This window comes from Polypterus senegalus, chromosome 2 (genome assembly GCF_016835505.1).
Source record: "Polypterus senegalus isolate Bchr_013 chromosome 2, ASM1683550v1, whole genome shotgun sequence".
In the NCBI taxonomy this organism is placed as follows: Eukaryota; Metazoa; Chordata; class Cladistia; order Polypteriformes; family Polypteridae; genus Polypterus; species Polypterus senegalus.
The window spans coordinates 233,117,195-233,135,236 of NC_053155.1; the positions used below are offsets into that span (position 1 = coordinate 233,117,195).

An 18,042-nucleotide genomic window follows, 5' to 3' on the forward strand; every position below is an offset into this window, starting at 1 on the left:
GCCCAGATCAGACTAGGTGATTAACCTAACATGCACAGTCACATAGAATCTCATAGAGTGCCCATAATTTAAGATGGGGACCTTGATCTGTGAGGCAACAACTCTAAACACCACATCCTTTAGTTCTCTGGGTCAGGAGATAAGCATGCAACTAAATACAGAAAGGATCTATAACCTACTGTATCAGGTCATAAATGTAAAATACCAACTCTCAAATATGTTTAATCCAATGGTTATGGCGGCCAGGGCCTGACATAGCAGTATCTGGATTAAGGCAGAAACCAACCATTCATGGATCAAAAGTTCATCGCAAGACCCACTCATGTACACACCCATGGGGCCAATTTACTAAACATGCACATCTTGTGTATGTGCACAAACATAGTAAAAGTCTTGCAAATTCCATATAGATAGTACCTTTGATATCATGATATAATATATTATTCACATGAAATTGTAAATTATGCCACTATTTATATGAAGCTGCAAAAAATTAAACACTTAAAAAACAAAATAAGATCATGCTTATAATATTCTGAACTTACTTGCATTTTCATTTTCTGTCTGCTTATATCGCCTATTCAGGTCTTGCTAAATCTTTACTTCATCTCACACGCTCAATGAACAAGTGCTAGAGTTTTATGGAACAGTGTCCTTTGGATGACTGCTTTTAATAGCACAATGTAGCTGTACGAGTTATTTGCAAATTAAAGTGTTTTAACAATTTCACAATTTGCTTTGAAGTACCTCTGTTTTTCTGCTCCACTGCCAGTTGCTTTTCCAGGGTTTCTCTGAGCTCCCGTTCTCTGAATAGCTCCATTTTCAGTTCTGTCTTTTCCAGTTGGACTTGCTTCTCTTGGGCTCTGGCATTATCGATGGCAACCTTTAACAGTCCCTGTATATATGTTTACATTTTTAACAAAGCATTTGGTGTAAAAACAAAAAAATAAATACAACATTCTGTTGAGATAAGCTGACTGGTAGAAAGGCGCCCAATTTTAACTTCTTTTAAAGCCTATTTTTAAATTAAGATTGCAATTGCTTATTATAGACTATTTTATGGCTTTGGAAATTGAAAAAAACAATTAACATTTTTCATTGTGCCTAACACTATCACATACTGCAAGGCTAAACTAGTTGCGAAGGCACAAAATTACCTGAGTGAATGCAAATAAAACAAGGAGGAGCTCCTCAAACAGAAATTCTAATAAGAGAACTACTGTATTATAAAATGGCTGCAATGGTCTAAGCTAGTCTGTACTGGCATGAAGTGTTTAGCATGTGATGTAGCTGATCTTGTTATTTCAACAGACTGTTATATGCAGTTTATTATTAACAGAATATAACATTTCTAAATAATAAACTATACAGTTCTTTCAGTGTCCATGCTAATTTATGACCAATTTATATACACTTAAATAACAGGTTAAATATATTTAAAAAAAAACACCAAAATCTTTTTTTTTAATATCATGTATGCATGTATACTGTATATACTTTTGGATATCTGGATCAGTTCACATAGTAGGAGAAGACAAAACAGACATCAGCAAGGCATTAATAACTACTTCAGCAATACCAGCTGATTCTTTGAATGTGTCATTTTTGAGTAAACGTCAAACTGGAATATATCAGTAATAAAATTCTAGAGTGGCAAAATATGACATTTTTATATGGAACAGTTTTAGTAACTAGCAACATATGGACCCTTTGTGATAGTATTACGGTTCAAAACTGTTAAATAAAAGACTGACATTGGGGAAGAACAGAAATAAATTATTTGTCTAAAATGATTTAATACATTATCTATAGTGGCACAGTGGAGTTTGGAAAATTACTTTTAAATCATATGACTGCCAAGTTCAATCCCTACCTAACGCATTGGGTGATGCTTGGCATATTTCTTAACTTGGTTGATCATTACTTATAAAAATATATATGTAATAAAACGATAATGGATCTTAATCTTTTAAGTCACCTTGGTAAAGGCATCTGCCAACATAGAATCATATTTATTTATTTATTTATTATTTGTCTGTATTTGGATGACACCTTTAGTTAAGGAAAAAGATAAGTTTAGTATACTGTACTGGTATTTATTTTACTATTTTATTTTTTTACAGTTGAAGCATTTAAAAGACAAGTTAAGTGATTTGCTCAGAATCATACAGTGAATCAAAGGCATGAATTCAAAAGGCAACCTTTCGCTTAAAGTGCCATGCTTTAGTCACTATATGAAACTGCTTGTCTAAAGACAAGGGAGTGACTTCCCTGCTGGCTACTTAGACACCTGACTCCTACATGTCAGGTGTGGATACTCAAAGTTGCACAAACAAAGAGTAGTCTGAAAGAGTTCTGACTCACATGAACTAAATATTCAACACCAGAGCAGTTCAGGCTATCAATGCTCTCATTGTATTGCAGTATGCGTTTTACAGTAGAGGTGTGAATGCCTTATTTAGCATGCACATTGAAAATGGAACATGCAGGCCAATTTATTCTTCATTTAAGTTTGATAAAGTGATACTAAGTGTCAATTTTGGACTTTTTACTGCTATATTCTTCCTTAACCATATATTGTATATATTAAAATAAAACCTTAGTTTTGAATTATGGTAGATAATTATGAATTACTATGAAACTATCATTTTGTCTACTGTTGCTATCCTTTACAAATCAACCTACCTCCTACAAACCAACACTGATCCAGAAGTCATTTCCATTTTCCTCACTGCACACGGACCCTCTCTCTAAATGTTCCCGGAGCAGACACAGGTTGCCTTTGCTTTTCTTGTTTATTACCTCGCTTTACTTATGGGCTTACACTCCCTATTGTATTTGCAGGGACCTGCTTTTTCATTTATGTGTTTATTTTTTTCAACATGACTCATTTTGCATAATAAAATTCCTTTCATCTCACTTAATAAATGACCTGCTCCGACATCAAACACTGCATCATAACCATAGAGGGAACTGAGGAGAGTGCCTGTGTGTTTTTTAAACCCAACTGACAGCTATTTGCTTTTGCTTAGATATTGTGCAAGATTAAAAATAATTCACACATGAAGGTTGTGATGCATAATAATTAATTTGATAGCAGCACATTATGGGTGAGAACTGGGGAGCGGATATTTGAATGCTTTAGTTTTTTGCTTATTACCTGCTAAAACATCACAGTCTTTAGCTGTTAAAGATCTGTGGGATCTTAGCATAGACTAGATTAGGCAATGAATCTTTGCAAATATTTTATATCACTATGGAAATGTCTGTCCTTTAGTGATGAAGTAAAATTTAAATAACTCTGCATGAAAACAAAATAGCCTGCTTTTTCAAAATGTTTTTAAAGCTTTTCATCAAGAAAATTATTTTTCTGCTTATAAAAATAGACCTTGATAAGTGTGTTGGTCTTTAACACTCATCACAGAAATACACATTAGCAGAATTAAAGTTCTCACTGTAAATGCAGTTTCAGAATATAACAAATTCATACTTCAAAAGTATTATCATGCACATTTTCTTATAGTTTCATCAGTTTTTTTCTGAATTTAACATCTGTATTACTGTAACAAAGTGGCCAGATTTTTCAGCTTTCTGTTGGTTCAAAAATTCAAAGTTAATCTAAAAGTGGTTAAAGTACTGTGAATGTGCAACGTGAAGGATCACAAATGGCATGACTTTCCACATTGCTAAAATAATGCCAGAAATGTGCACAGCTCAAAGATATGTTACGATATCAGCTCGGCAAAGAAATTTCCCTGTTATTAAAGAGGTAACTGCTATGGCAAAAGTGTTACCTAGGGAAAATTACAGAAGATAATTGTGTATGCTCTATTTCTTAATAAACATACCTGTATGTTGGTGAGAAGAGTTTCTATAGAAGACAAGCCATCAGGAAAGAGAAATGGTGATGGGAATCCAGGAGGCAAAGGCTGGCCCGCAAGGGAAAGTTTTTCAAAGTTGTCTCTTGCTGTTGGAGTGCAAAGTGGAGTTTCATCTGTATTAAATGAAAAAGACACCAAAAATATATCTTGAATTTCAAATTAGCTTAGTAAACATGACTTGACTAGCAGTGGTTACTGCTAGGTTGACATTCATTATAGCACAAGTATGCAGCAATTGTTCAAACAGTCAATTTTACACTTGATTGGACAAAGAATGAAGATTGCAAAAGTGTGACTGTGACATGATTAATACAATGGAAATAAGTCTCAATTAAGAACCATTGGAAGGGGCATCCCTCATTCAGTGCAAACACTGGAAGAAAACACCATAAAACACACACAGTAACTGGGCTGGCTTTCCAACCCAGGACTCAGAAACTGTGAGGCTGCAGCACTAAGTACTGAGTCACAGTGAGAGCCATTAGAGTAAATACTAAATAAAAAGACAGATCTGTACAAAGCATTGAGAATACATAGTACTAAAGCAGCAAGTGAACCTGCCAAGTAGTCAAAAAAAAAAAGTTGTGTATGCAATACAGAGCAGGGCTGCTATTATATTCTGCCAGAAGTATGATAATACATTAGTGCAACTAAATAGTACGGCCCGGATCATTCAGATTTGATTTATGTGAACCATACATAAAATTGGTGTCAAAAACATTAAAATAAATAAAAATACTGAAAAGTAAATTACCAAAAGCAATGGCTTTACTGATTAGTAATACCTCAAACCTATATTCAAGTACATGCTATTCTTGAGATTGACAAGAAAGAGCTCATTTGGCATCTATCATGGTATTACACTGCTGCAGCTGCCAATGCTTCTACTTCCAGAACCCACACCTATCCTTTATTCTTCCATCTCTCCAAGGCACTGAACCCAAGACACAAGCAGGTGCTCCAGTAAACAGGCAGCCTGCCAGCTGCACCTGTTACCACTAATCAGCCCATGCCACTCCTTAGCTAGCAGAATTAACAAAACAAAAATGAAAGAAAAATAGAACAATTATGCCAATTAACAATTAAACAACGTCAATTAAAGGAAACCTTCTTCTATGCATTCAGAAATAACTTGGTCGTGCACTCCTGCTCAAATGCTGAATACTGAATTCTGTGTCCCAAAATGCCATGTCAATGAACCTTGGACACTACAACATATACTTATATTTAAAAATGAAAAGAATGAAGAATAAATTAATTCAAATTTTCTGGTGTAAAGGGCACCAATGTATGCAAATAAAAATACAGAGATAGATAGATAGATTATGCTTAAAAGAAGTGTACTATATTTTATATAGTCTGAGAACTTTAGACCTTTTGACAGCCTGTAATACCTAATTACATTAATATTTAAAAAATAAAATAAAAAGGTCACTGTTTAATTAACTGAACATAAATTAGGACGCTGATAACACTATTAAACTGTACATAATTGTGTCACACTGGATATATTATATCATTCCAGGCTAATCAAGCTTTGACATTGACATTCTTGTTCCAAGAATGATAGCGATATATTAAACAAATATTAAAAGAAGAAAAAAATCCCATCATGGACCTAATGGCAGTGGTGATGCCTGGCCAGAAGAATAACAGTTTTGTATAGAATGTTGAATTGATTTTTTAACAGATTTTTTAAGTAATTAATATATTGATTATTTTCTAATGATATAATATTATGCTGAAATTAATAATTATTTCACTTCATTCAGTTAAAACACTACAGACGTTTATGCCAAAAAATGTAACAAAAAGTTAGAACCAGCTCTTAGCAGGGTGCCAAAAACAATGATTTTCATTTTACAAAATTTTGTCTGTTAATAAGAGTTTAACACCAGTATGATTGGCAAGTGAAGTTGCCTACTGGCAAAATATATGAAAAGCAGAAGATGATATAAGATGGTCAGTTATGAACACTGACTGACACTGGTTTTATCAGTATACTACAACCTCAAACTCAAATTATTCAGTCATCCATTCACTACTTGAATTTGATAAGTCAATTTTTACATGTCAGGGGAGTGGCGGTTTGTTCTTGTAGCATCATGTACTGAGCAGAAACCAATCCAGGAAATGTTGCACATAATAATCATCTCCATTATATAGAATTTACTTGTTCAAAATAACATCCATGCATTTATTTTAAAACGTATTTAATTCAGAGTTCCAGGTTGCATAAACCTTGCAGTAGGAAACAACTTTAAAAAGGTGGCATTCACCAAGATCAAGGTGAATCTTGCTGACAAAGGTCTAGTTTTTCTCCACAGATTTATTTAAAATTACAAGAGACTAAGGTTAAAATTCTCTGCTAATCTCTGACAGGTATGATGCAAGTGTTTACTAGATGTGGAACTGTAACACTGGGAACAAGATGCTGAATCCAGTTTAGAATTGGGCTCTCTCTGTACAACAACATCCAACCATCCATCTAACTGGACACCTTAGCTGCTAAATTGCTCCTTGCTTCAAAATAAAAAAAAACTCATTTGACACTAATTACATTAAGGAACTGGCTGTTCTCTTTTCTATAAATTGATCCAACTATAGGTATCTTATATCATGAATTTGTGACTAGGATTCTGCTGCTGCCCTGGTAATCCTTTACTTGTGCAAATGTGTAAAACAGTGGCTCTGTTATTAGTGTGTGGTGTTATAGTGGTTTGGAATTGCCACTCTCCCTGATAGTAGGGTCCAGAACCTGGGCGGCATGTTTGAGTTTATTTTTAATATATACATATTTCTTGCTTTAATTATTTTTGATGTGGTCACAAAATGGGTAACACTCTATCACAGGACATACTAATTGACATGAGATTTAATGTTTAATGTCACTAATTAACCTGACCCAATTTTTTTTTTAGGATTTTGAGGTAAAACTGAGTATTGAAGAAAAACTCATTGTATATTTTAACTGAAATTCAAGTTAAATGTTTAGAGATTTTGTATGGATTGTGTTTGAATATTCTCATGTAGAAAGGTGTTTTTCCAGCTGGCACTAAAGTGTTCCAAAAAGTACACTTTGTTTACCTGGTTATATCTGGATTAGACCCAGATTATGGCTAATGAGTTTGGTGGATTTAGTAATCTCTTCACATTTGTAAAGTTTTCTGTGATCTTGCTTTCACCAATATATTTTAAACCATAGCAGATAAACACAATTATAATCATGTCCTTCTTTTAATGATTTATAAAATCAATGTTAACAGTGGCCACAATAAGAGATGTAGCTTGAAACACTGTCTTTATGTAACTGCTGGCTCTAAAAGTTTGTTTAATTTCTTTCATTGTAATATTTTAGTATCACACCTAGCAGACTGAAACATAAAAAGGACAATACTGGGGAGAGCCAACCTGGGTCAATTGGCCTTCCCTTGCCTTGAATTTCTAATGCTCTCATGCAATATTCATACATTTAACAAGAAGTCCAGCTGGGGAAACACAAGATTACTCATTGCTAAGGTGATTCAGATTGGTAATGTGTGTACTGCATTATTATTCCCAAATTCACTTTTCAATAAACACATCCCCATATACAAACACAGCCATTTGCCACTGTGATGAATACAGCTGTTCGATGAATAGATGACAAGGTGTAACATTTACTTCTTCTTTTTTTTACATGAACCAGAGTGATGTAACAGGGTCAGAGTCTGCATAACCTTGTGTCATCAATGGGAAAAAAGTTATTATTTGTAGTGGTGCCTCATCATTAGTGCTTTTTTCCATTGTAAGTGATGTTTGATGCTTAAAAATCTAATTCTCCTTTTACTGTGCTTTCTTTAATACAAAATGATGTACATGAGTATACGTAGCTTACAAGAAAGATCAAAATGGAATGAGCTTTATGGAGGACCCGTTCTTTGACAAGCAGACAAGTAAGTCTAGTGGTTGAAGAATTGAACAGGTTCAAATTCAAACAGTGGCTCATTACGGTATGTTATACTGGAGTTGAGCTTTAGCATTCTTTACTGTGGGGTTGAGCTTAAGCAGCCTATACAGCAATTCTTTAAATACAGTATACATTTCAATGAATTTATCTGATCTTAGTGATAAGAATTAGAGATTACTCCTGTCTTTCTCTTGGGTGGGGGTTGAATTGTGTTCTGTTAAACTTGATTTGATTGTATGGGATGTTACTTGCTTTAAATTAAATCACTAAATGCGCTACATAATATAGGTTTTTTTTTAATATTCTGATTGACAGCATCTTCTGAAGATAATGAATCCAGTAGCTGCTGTGTAGTAGCTACTGTATATAATTTTTCATTACTGGAATAATATTTAAACAATAAAGTGGAAAGTAAAAATCAGAATTTCCTGTGTTGCTCAGACATAACTGGTTTTATGATACTATGTAAAGCTGTACGCCACGAGATGCCAACAAACCACTTTTCTTTAACACTCATTAATTAAAAAAAGTCTTTCAGCTTCCAAAAAATGGGCACGCTTCATTATTCTTTGAGTTAAAAGAAAAAAAAAATTGCTGAACACATTTTAGGCAGCGCAGCTCTGGCATGTAAAGCCTCAGGAATTTTTATACGTATACTGAAACATCAAGGTGAATGGCACATTATCATTAGTATGTGTATTTAAAATTTACATACTGAACTGCTAGCTGCTGTTGGGCTGTGCCATAATACACCAGATGTTGTAAGAAATGTGAAAACGTCAGTGACAAATGATTGATGGTCTCTCAACCTCATCTCAAAGTAAACTCAGTGTATTGATGTTTTGTGTAGCTCTTGTCACTGCCTCCCAATGTCTTATTAGATCGAAACATGCTAGCCTTTCTATTTTACAATTTCAATTGAATGCAACACTTAGCCGGCATATTTAGGCACATTCTGAGTGTAAGACTCCATCAGATGATGAGTTTAGAGCTCTGCCTTGCTCCACCCAGTCCATATGTCATGTTCACTTATCAATGTGAGATCTACCTTTCTTTTCTACTAGACCCATATGGCAGGCCCTGCCTAGCCAGAGCTCTCGATCTTCAACAGCGACCATATGGCACAGAAACCATGTATTAATATTTCATCTTCCCTCTTGAGACAAGGGTGAGCAGGTTTGGGCAGATATATTTGATCCCTGGAAAAGAGTCGGCTACAAAATCAATACAGCTAAGGCAGTTCTGACATGAGCTGTGAAATGGACTCAATATTCTTTTTATTAGGAGAGGTGAATGCTGGTGATGATTTCTCAAAACCTCTTATTCGTTACATGGTTGATTGATGGCTAATCTATGAGAACATGCTTACAAGCTGCACCTGATGGAAGAATCAAAAATATACTGCCGGGCACTTTTGTTAAAACATGCTCTGAAGGCTTCCTAAACCATGAATCTAAGGCATTACTATAACCATTAAATGAAACAGACACTCCTTGTATTTAAAACACACGGGCAGGGTTTTCTGATATATGTTTTATATACAGTATATGGTTATGTATGGTTTTGTTTATATCTGTAACAAAAGTATCATACTTAAGTATCATATAATAATCAAAGTTTCATAATTTTTTTATTCTTCTAGCACCATAAATTATGGAATTAAATATTACATGATAATTCAAGGCTGTATAGATGTTTCATCATTAAACAAACACCATATTGTCTTAACTACACTGTACTGACTACTATTAGTACATAATTAAATTTCATCCATTTACTGAATCCACTCATTCCAGCTGCAGTTTCATGTGAAGCCCAAGTTCAAACTAACAAAATTAAGCAAAAAGGCAAGAACCAACAATTAATGGGGCAGCAGTATATCTTGGAAAACACTCACATTCACTCCCTCATATGAGAATTAACCTAACGTTCTTCATTATGATATGGCAGAAATATCAGAAATCACTCAGTGTGATGCACTCACTGTCTCTCCCTAGCCACCCTCCCTGAGACAACAGACGTGAGATGTAAACCTGGGTAACTAAAATCATAGCCACCATTTCTGCCACTCAGCTAAACAAGATCTCTGTTAGCCAGTTATCGGTCTGTTTCTCCAAACTGCCTGATGCAGCTTTCCTGTGCAGTGGTTTTCTCCTCAGCCTGTGAGTACAGTTACATTTTCACCTTCACTGAGTGGTTCGAGACTAGCTCACATTTGTAAACAGTGAGAAATTGCTCAAGATTATGCTCCCACTTTTTAGAGTGTCATCTGCCTTGAGACAGCAGCAGTAGGAGGTAAACACAGGTCATTGGGAACACAAGCCTGCATCTCTACTGCTGTGCAAAAGGATACCTCAGATTTGACCACTTAGTTATGATGGCACTTTTCTTACACAGCAGCTAGCCTCTCTAAGCGTACGTGATGTCCGTTACATAAACACATAGGGAAAATATGCAAACTCAACAAACAAAGGGGGTTCTAAAAGTCTCCTGAAGCTGTGAGGCCACACTATATTAAAATCCCTACATTTTAAAGTTATCTGGCAGACATTTGCTTTATACAGTCTCTCTCTGTCTTCAGAATGGAAACTGGTCTTGAAACCTACAGTTTCTACATTTTGTGTGAACTGCACTGCACCCCCATCACTATAATGGGATAGGTAAATTGGTTAATAGATGAATGAATCTTTAATTTTACTGTTTGTTTATTATTAATTAGCTACTTAAGTGGTTATTTGCAAACAATCCTTGTTTTCAATGTTTTCTCTCATTAGGCATATTGAACAGGAATAGAACAACAGATGCCAAAGCCAGATTTTGCACAGTAATAATGTTATGTAAAAAATGATCAAACAAATGCACACAATGTCTTGAGATGTACACAGGCTCTGGATAAAAATGAGATAAGAATTAAGCCTCATTTTCTTACCTGAAAGAACTACCTGCTGCCCTTGGAAAAGATAAGCTACAGTGCTTTAGTTCTAGTCTCATCAGAGGCTTGTAGCCTACAGTGCTGGGATTTGAGGGCTGGTCTACAAAATGTTGCTTCTAAGGATATTAAACAAGTTGCATCTGGTTCTTATAATCCCCTGGCAGCCTAAGTGCCCACTGCTTACTGTTATCCCACCCAAGGTTACAGGGCCTGACTTTTTAATAACATCTCTAGGTCCGCAGAGACCAAATCCCATTATGCCTTTGTAAAGCTCGGTGAAGGGTTAAACAATATCATAAAGAAATACAAATTGCACACATTCTCCATTTAGCAGATGTCATCCAAGTTCAAGATTTAGAATTCAAAGCAGCCTGGGCTCAACCTCAAAGGTCCAATCCCTCTGTGAACCCATTGGTCCTTGTCAAATTCGTGATGACATCATATCCCATCCATCAAATCTTTAAGGGCTGCACTTGCCATCTGCTCTGCAGGCTATCATAACTCTATACACATTTACAAGGTAACAGTCTGCACAATGACATTATCTTAAAGCTGTCATATAGACATGCTGCTTAGGATCTAAATAAAAGAAAGGGCACTTCATAGCCCTCAATGTCAGTTCACAATTGATATATTCTAAAGGTGTTACACTCACAAAGAAGAAGGGGAAGAAAAATTGGTATTTGTAAGCATGTGACGGCAAAGATAAATAGCAGGGAAAATACTTCAAGCGTGCTGAAAAGGCTGCAAATATCTCAAAGATTGTCTTAATTTTATTTAATATGCTTCATTTATTTACATATGTATGCTGGGCATATGCATCTGCATGTTAAGGATTTATGAATATTCCATGTCCTTCTAGTGGCTAATTCACTGTGCCTTAAACTAAAAGTGTCTGCTTCAGTCCCTGCCTCAGATTGACTGTTTAATCCTGAACGAGTCACTTGACATGTCTGTGCTCTGACTGTAAAAAATCCAGTAAATACTTGCAGTGTAGCTTGGTAAAATGCCTTGAAAGGTGTTCACTATAGAAAGGTGTTATACAGCCTGTAATAAAGGTTGCTATTTTGTGCATGAGTATACGGAAAATAAAATAATACCCGGCTGTGGCAAGAGCCTTAATAATTTCTGTTCTAACATCGAGCTCTTGACACATCATTTTCAGCTTTGAACTAGTTTCATATAAGGATGACCTATAATTCTTCTCCAGGATTAGATTTCAGAATAGACTCACTTGTGGTGAAGTACATAGTAAGTGATGTAGCCACCTGGAGGTCACCATGCAGTACTACAGCGAATATGCTAACATTAACAGCTAATGCAATAATGCAACAAACCACAGTTGTAACTAAAAGTGTGGTTACAGACTGGCCTCATACAGCACACAGTGACATGTAAATGCAAATGCATCCAGTTAACATTTATCGACTGATAATTTCAAATCAACACATGTCAGTTTTTGTGTAGGTATTTTTCTTTAAAAAATACAGTATACTGTAGATGTAAGCTAATATTTTATCCTTTCCTTTATGCCTCAGAAAAACCCAAATCTAAAACTGTAGCATAGAATTTTCCTAAATAAATATATGCCGCTACTTTAAACAGGTTTCATATGCAAGCATGTTCATCTTAATAATGCCAAATTATAATGCTATAAAAATAAAATTTGCTTGACTAAATTTTCTTAAAATTATGGATTCATATGGATTAATTATTTTAATTATCAGTGTGTACTGAAATAAGACAAAGACATTATGTTTTATATTTGCTGCAAAATAAGTAAAAATACTTGACTGCAATTTTAACTACTTTTAAGCATTCAGAAATATTGCTCTGTGCTCTGAAAATAAACACATTTAAATTTAATACCCAATAAAATGAGCACCATTTATAGCTTTGCAAATAATTACATTACCCTGATGATGTTACATAGTAATGGCCAAATATTAAAATCAAAAGAAAATAACATGACAATTGATGTGCAATAACAGATATTTGCATCAGTAATATATTTATATCCAGTTTGATACAAAGAATCCACTATAGTACTATATATATATATATATATTAGTGGATGATACTAAACATGAAAGGCACTATACAAATAAACAACGCTTTTTAAAGGCACCAGTGTATTGATCAATCATACAAAAGAAGATGGTATTATGCTTCCTTGGTCTAGTTTAATTTTTCCTCTACCTTAAAGTAATAAGAAAACATTCAACTCTTCAAAAAGAAAAAAAAAACAACTACAAATAAAAAAATGTATACTTTTAAATGTCTAATTGCACACCTTTCAGTTAATCCCTATAATTCACTCTTCCTCAGTATTTACTTCAATGAGCAAGAGGATATTTACACAAAATAAAAGACAAGTCGAGCAGCCCCTCTTTTCCCATCAATATTCACAAATGCCTGCCAAGTCTTGGTAACAGCTGGTCCTACATTAATTAGTTTAAACTATTTATTTCATCCATCTCCAGAGCAGATTGAGCAAAAACATTAGAGATTATATCTAGCATCTGCAAATGCCCTGGAAACATGTACTAACCAATGGTAGAACATTAGGTATCCACTAGTTGGGTATGCGATTTTGAATTTGCTGAAGGGGTGGGGGTTGAATTAGCAGTAATGGTCCATTGAGATTAAGCAAACATTACCAATTTTAAAATGTAGCTAGCTCAGGATAATTAATATCTAAGCTTACTACATATTTGTTATTTAGTGTAATGGGGCATTGCAAATGGTGAATGAAAATTTTAGCTATGAAAATACCATAAAAGCCTTTAGACTGTGAATAACTTGTTTAGCTAATATATCTGCTTTTTTTGAGACAAGAATAAAAAATGAATCAGAAACACAAAAATAAGTGCTTTCCCTGTCCATATCTGAGCCTGATTTATTCCATTAGAGGGTTATGGAAAGCTGTAGACTACTCAGATGGCACTGGGTACAAATCAGTAACACACCCTGGATGGAACACCAGTCCGTCCTTATCATAATACAACCACTCTATCTTCTGATTGTGGCTTTTCAATTACAAGGTCTCAGGGAGCCAGAATGGATTCCCACAACACTGAGCAGAAGGCACAAATGAACCCTGGAAGTGAAACAGTTTCACTGCTGTAAAAAAATCATCCATTTTCTCAATCTGGCTTGTCTGTTATGAGAGCTAATGACTATGTTATAACTTTTAAAGGTAATGCAAGAAGGACCTCCTGATGGGATTCCAATCTATACTTGTAATAATTTGGATTATGAAAGACTTGATGATTTAGAAATTTGCTGTTAGGCTCAAGATATGATGACTTTTTAAAATTTTCTTTTAAACAGAATATACTTTTACTAAGTTTGAACAATAAAACTATTGCTATTATTGTTATTAAACCTACTTAACCAAGTTAATTTTCAACAGCTAAAAACAGAAATCACCCCAAGATGGATTGCCATTTCATCACTCGGCTCACTCATACATGTATCCCATTCCCATTAACTTAACATGCTTCTTTGGGGGTGACAATAAAATATATAACATAAAATATTGTATAACAAATGTATTTGTAATGCCAAAACATTAGCCCCAGACTTCATTACAAAGACCAGAATTTATCAGCTTGCTGCTGTGTTAGTGCCAGGCATATATGCAGGATGAGTCCAAGCTGTAATTATTAAACATAGCCAAGAAACAAATCATCAATAATTTATGCCTGTGTTATAGGTAATATTTACTATATATTTTAAAGCAAAATAAAATGAAATACAACTTGCCCAGATTTCACCAACAAAATACCCCAATAGATTTTGAATTAAATATATAGTACTAAATATGGAGCTAACATTATTGTAAAAACAGCATATGCTTGTGTATCACTTTTTTCCCTAAATATTATTGATACTACAAGATAATTATTATACAGTAATAAATATTTTCTTAAATTTACTCTGTTCCTGCTCTCTTCCAAATAGCATTTTATAAGAAAATACTTGGTTTTTCAATGTGTTAATTTATTTTGAGTAATATTAGTTAGCTGTTGTGCACATTAATTTAATTTGTTATTAACTATGCTGAGTCAGGTTAAACCAAAAAATACACACATTTGTGATTTAAAGTTAAAAAGTGAAAGAAATGATAAATTGCTCTGTAAAATAAAGAAATCTCTATTAAAAACAATGTTGTAGAACAGAAAAAGCAAGACATTGATAAATCACACTCAGTATGTTTTGCTATTTGAACTTCAAATGACTTAATTTAGAGAAAAGAGGGGAAAAAGTAAAAAAAACAAACCAAAAAAAAAAACCTTTATTTAATTCTCTGAGCATCTGTAATGGCAATTTGTCAAAACTATAGTTGCAGATTTGATCTGTGTATTAGAGTAAAACTTGACAATACTTAATAATGGGCAGAAAAAAAAAATGCAAATCCTTATTTTTCATAAAATATAGGGAAGAGATTGTAGAAACAATTTAGCTCTGTTAGGGCCATAATGCTTGTTTCACAAATGCAAATGCACTGTCGATTTAATAAACACAAAACATTGATCCAGCCCGTCAGGATTCCCAGGATGCTAGAAAAGCATCTGGGAAAGCTTAGTTTAACCTTTTCATGCTGTCCAACCTTTAAAGTGTTTTCTGTCGAATTTGCTCACAGCTAGGCTGCAATGCACTACTTTTACTGAGGTGAGAGCAGATGCAGCCATTCCTTGTTTAGGAGAAAAAAGCTCAATGTGCAAAAAGACTGTTAAACTGACAAAGGTCTCTCAATGTGAGCACTGATCTGGGAGAACAAACACGTGTAGAAATCAAGCTGGAAATTATTTAATTGTATTTACTGGATTATCTTAGATGGCTCTTTTAGAATCTTGTTATAAAATAACAAACCCAACGAGCACAGTTTGTGAAACATAAAATTATATAGGGTTTTATTTGTCTTCAGTAAAAATGCATTGACTTTGAACAGCTTTAACACTTAGCTGAACTACATAATTTTAAACATCATCCCAGTATGGCTAAACCTTGATTGCCGGAAACTAGCTTGAAAGAAAGAATTTTTTGAGTTTATACTTTTGCTTATATTGGACTTGGTAGAATTAACAGCTGTTCAAAAACAGAAAGAAAAATTTCCATTAATACTGTAAAGAAGCAGCTATTACTATTACAGAAAGATATTCTTTAAACATAAAAAATACTGTCATTACATTTATATAATTTTGAGACAAGACTAGAATACTTACAATTTGAAATAAATTTTAAAAAATATGGTCTATAAACATATATTGTACACATATATTTCCATATATATAAAATCCAATGTCTGTTTGTCTGTCCATTTTTCACAAGAGAACTACTTAATGGATTTAGATTGAGTTTGTTTCAATTTGTTTGAACATTTCAGTTGATTTTGCAACATCTCTCATCCAGCTAAGTATCATAGTTCGGTTGTGGTACTGATTTATTTGTGAGGATCCAAGAAAGATGCAGTGGGCCGAGGGGCGGGGGCCTGCCCTCCTCACTCACGTGCCAGCCTCAGAGTGTATCTTACATCTGCTTAGTTTGCGAACAAGAAAAGTATTTAAGTATTGGGCTTTATTCTAGAATTTGCTTGAAAATTCCAGTTAATTTTGCAACTTCTCTCATCATGCTAAGAATCATAGTTTGCTTGCAGAAGTGATATATTCGTACTAATCTGAGGCAGAGGCTGCGGGCTGAGGGGGAAGGGTGACGTCAGGAGTACTGATCTGGGTAGGGGCCTCCATGCTGTCCTGTTTCATTTCTACACGGGCAAAGATGTGGGGGACAACTAGTCTACTAAATACAGTAACTAAACACTAAGGTCTGTGTGTGTTCAGTCCCTCCAAGCAATCTGATTGGTCAGTTTGACTTTGGCGTGATGGGACAGTTTGGCTTTAGTGATATGGATGAAAGATGAAGTAAGAGTGGGAGACACATATGGAGGAATAATGTCTTCAAAGATGGAAAATATAAACAACAACAACATTTATTTATATAGCACATTTTCATACAAACAGTAGCTCAAAGTGCTTTACATATTAAAGAATTGAAAAATGAAAGACACAATTTATAAAATAAAATAAATCAACATTAATTAACATCGAATAAGAGTAAGGTTCAATGGCCATTTATTCTTAAAATGAATAAGAGGTGAGCAGGGCACCTCAAAATAATAGTCTGAGAAGAAGGATTTACGGGAAAGAACTTGAAAGAGGGAGCACCAGTCAAGAGACCGTCAGAAACACAACAGTACAGAAGAAATGCACTGAAGGCACATCTTTGACAGGTAACAGTTCATATAAAAATAAAATTGTAAGCCATTTTCATTTGAATGTCCTTTTTTTCACTAGTCATGCAAAAATGACTGCAACCAATTTTCATAAGATTTTGCACGTGCCTTGCTGTTGGTTAAACTTGGAATGTAGTCATTACATTATATCGGGTTTTGATGGGGGGGGGGTTGGGGGGGCAAACCAAAAATAATTGCCAACATGGGGACTACAATTGTGCCGACGTTGATGGTGGATATTGTCATCAGTGCATACAAAGATTTCTACTGACCAATGCAGGATCTCAAAGACCACAGGTATGTGCAGGGTTGATTTCATTGTCTTGCTAGAGTACAGCTATTGTCTAAGGGTATGTCATTTTGTCATGTTAAATTTCCAAAAGAAAGTTTTTTTTCATCATTTATTTATACCAGTAATGCCAGGTACTTTGGTCAATTAAATATAAATATATGGGGGGTTTTTAGGGGTGGGGCAAAATAATGAGAATTTAAAAAAAAATTGTATATTTCTCTGAACATTTCCAAAATGTAATCACCCTCAAAATACTCTCCCTAAGACACAATACGCTTGTCCCACCACTTTTTCCATTGTTCAAAACTGTTTTGAAACTCTTGCAAAGTGATAGCATTCAGTGCCTTTTTCGTTTGCTTCTTGGCCTACTCTACATCCTGAAATGTTTTCCTTTAAGGTCCTTCTTCATTCTTGGAAATAAGAAAAAATCGCAGGGTGCTAGGTCTGTTGGGCTTAGGGCAGAGGGATTGGGACCTTGTCATCCCATTTTTCACGAGAAGCTGCCACACTCTCAATGCTGTGAGGACGGGAGAATTAACGTGATGTAGAAGTCACTCGTCTGATCGCTGCAATTTGGGTCGTTTTCTCTGTACTGCATCACACAATCGCTTGAGCAGTTTAAGGTAAAATCCCTTTTTGGGCTCAAAGCTTCATCTTTGAAAGCTTCACGAAGCATTGTGACAGCTTCTG

The 18,042-nt window shown here is 34.6% G+C and overlaps 1 protein-coding gene across 9 annotated transcripts in view; it reads right to left on the reverse strand.

Moving 5' to 3' along the window:
• The window catches only part of LOC120523746 (dachshund homolog 1-like), a 435,056-nt gene that overhangs the window by 42,522 nt on the left and 374,492 nt on the right, over positions 1 to 18,042 (reverse strand). For all 9 annotated transcript variants that reach the window (XM_039745325.1, XM_039745327.1, XM_039745322.1 and 6 more), the window contains 2 exons: positions 3,849 to 3,994; positions 748 to 895 (listed from right to left, as the gene is read on the reverse strand). In XM_039745325.1, coding sequence (XP_039601259.1) covers positions 748 to 895; positions 3,849 to 3,994 — 294 coding nt within the window. The remainder of the gene's footprint in view (positions 1 to 747; positions 896 to 3,848; positions 3,995 to 18,042) is intronic.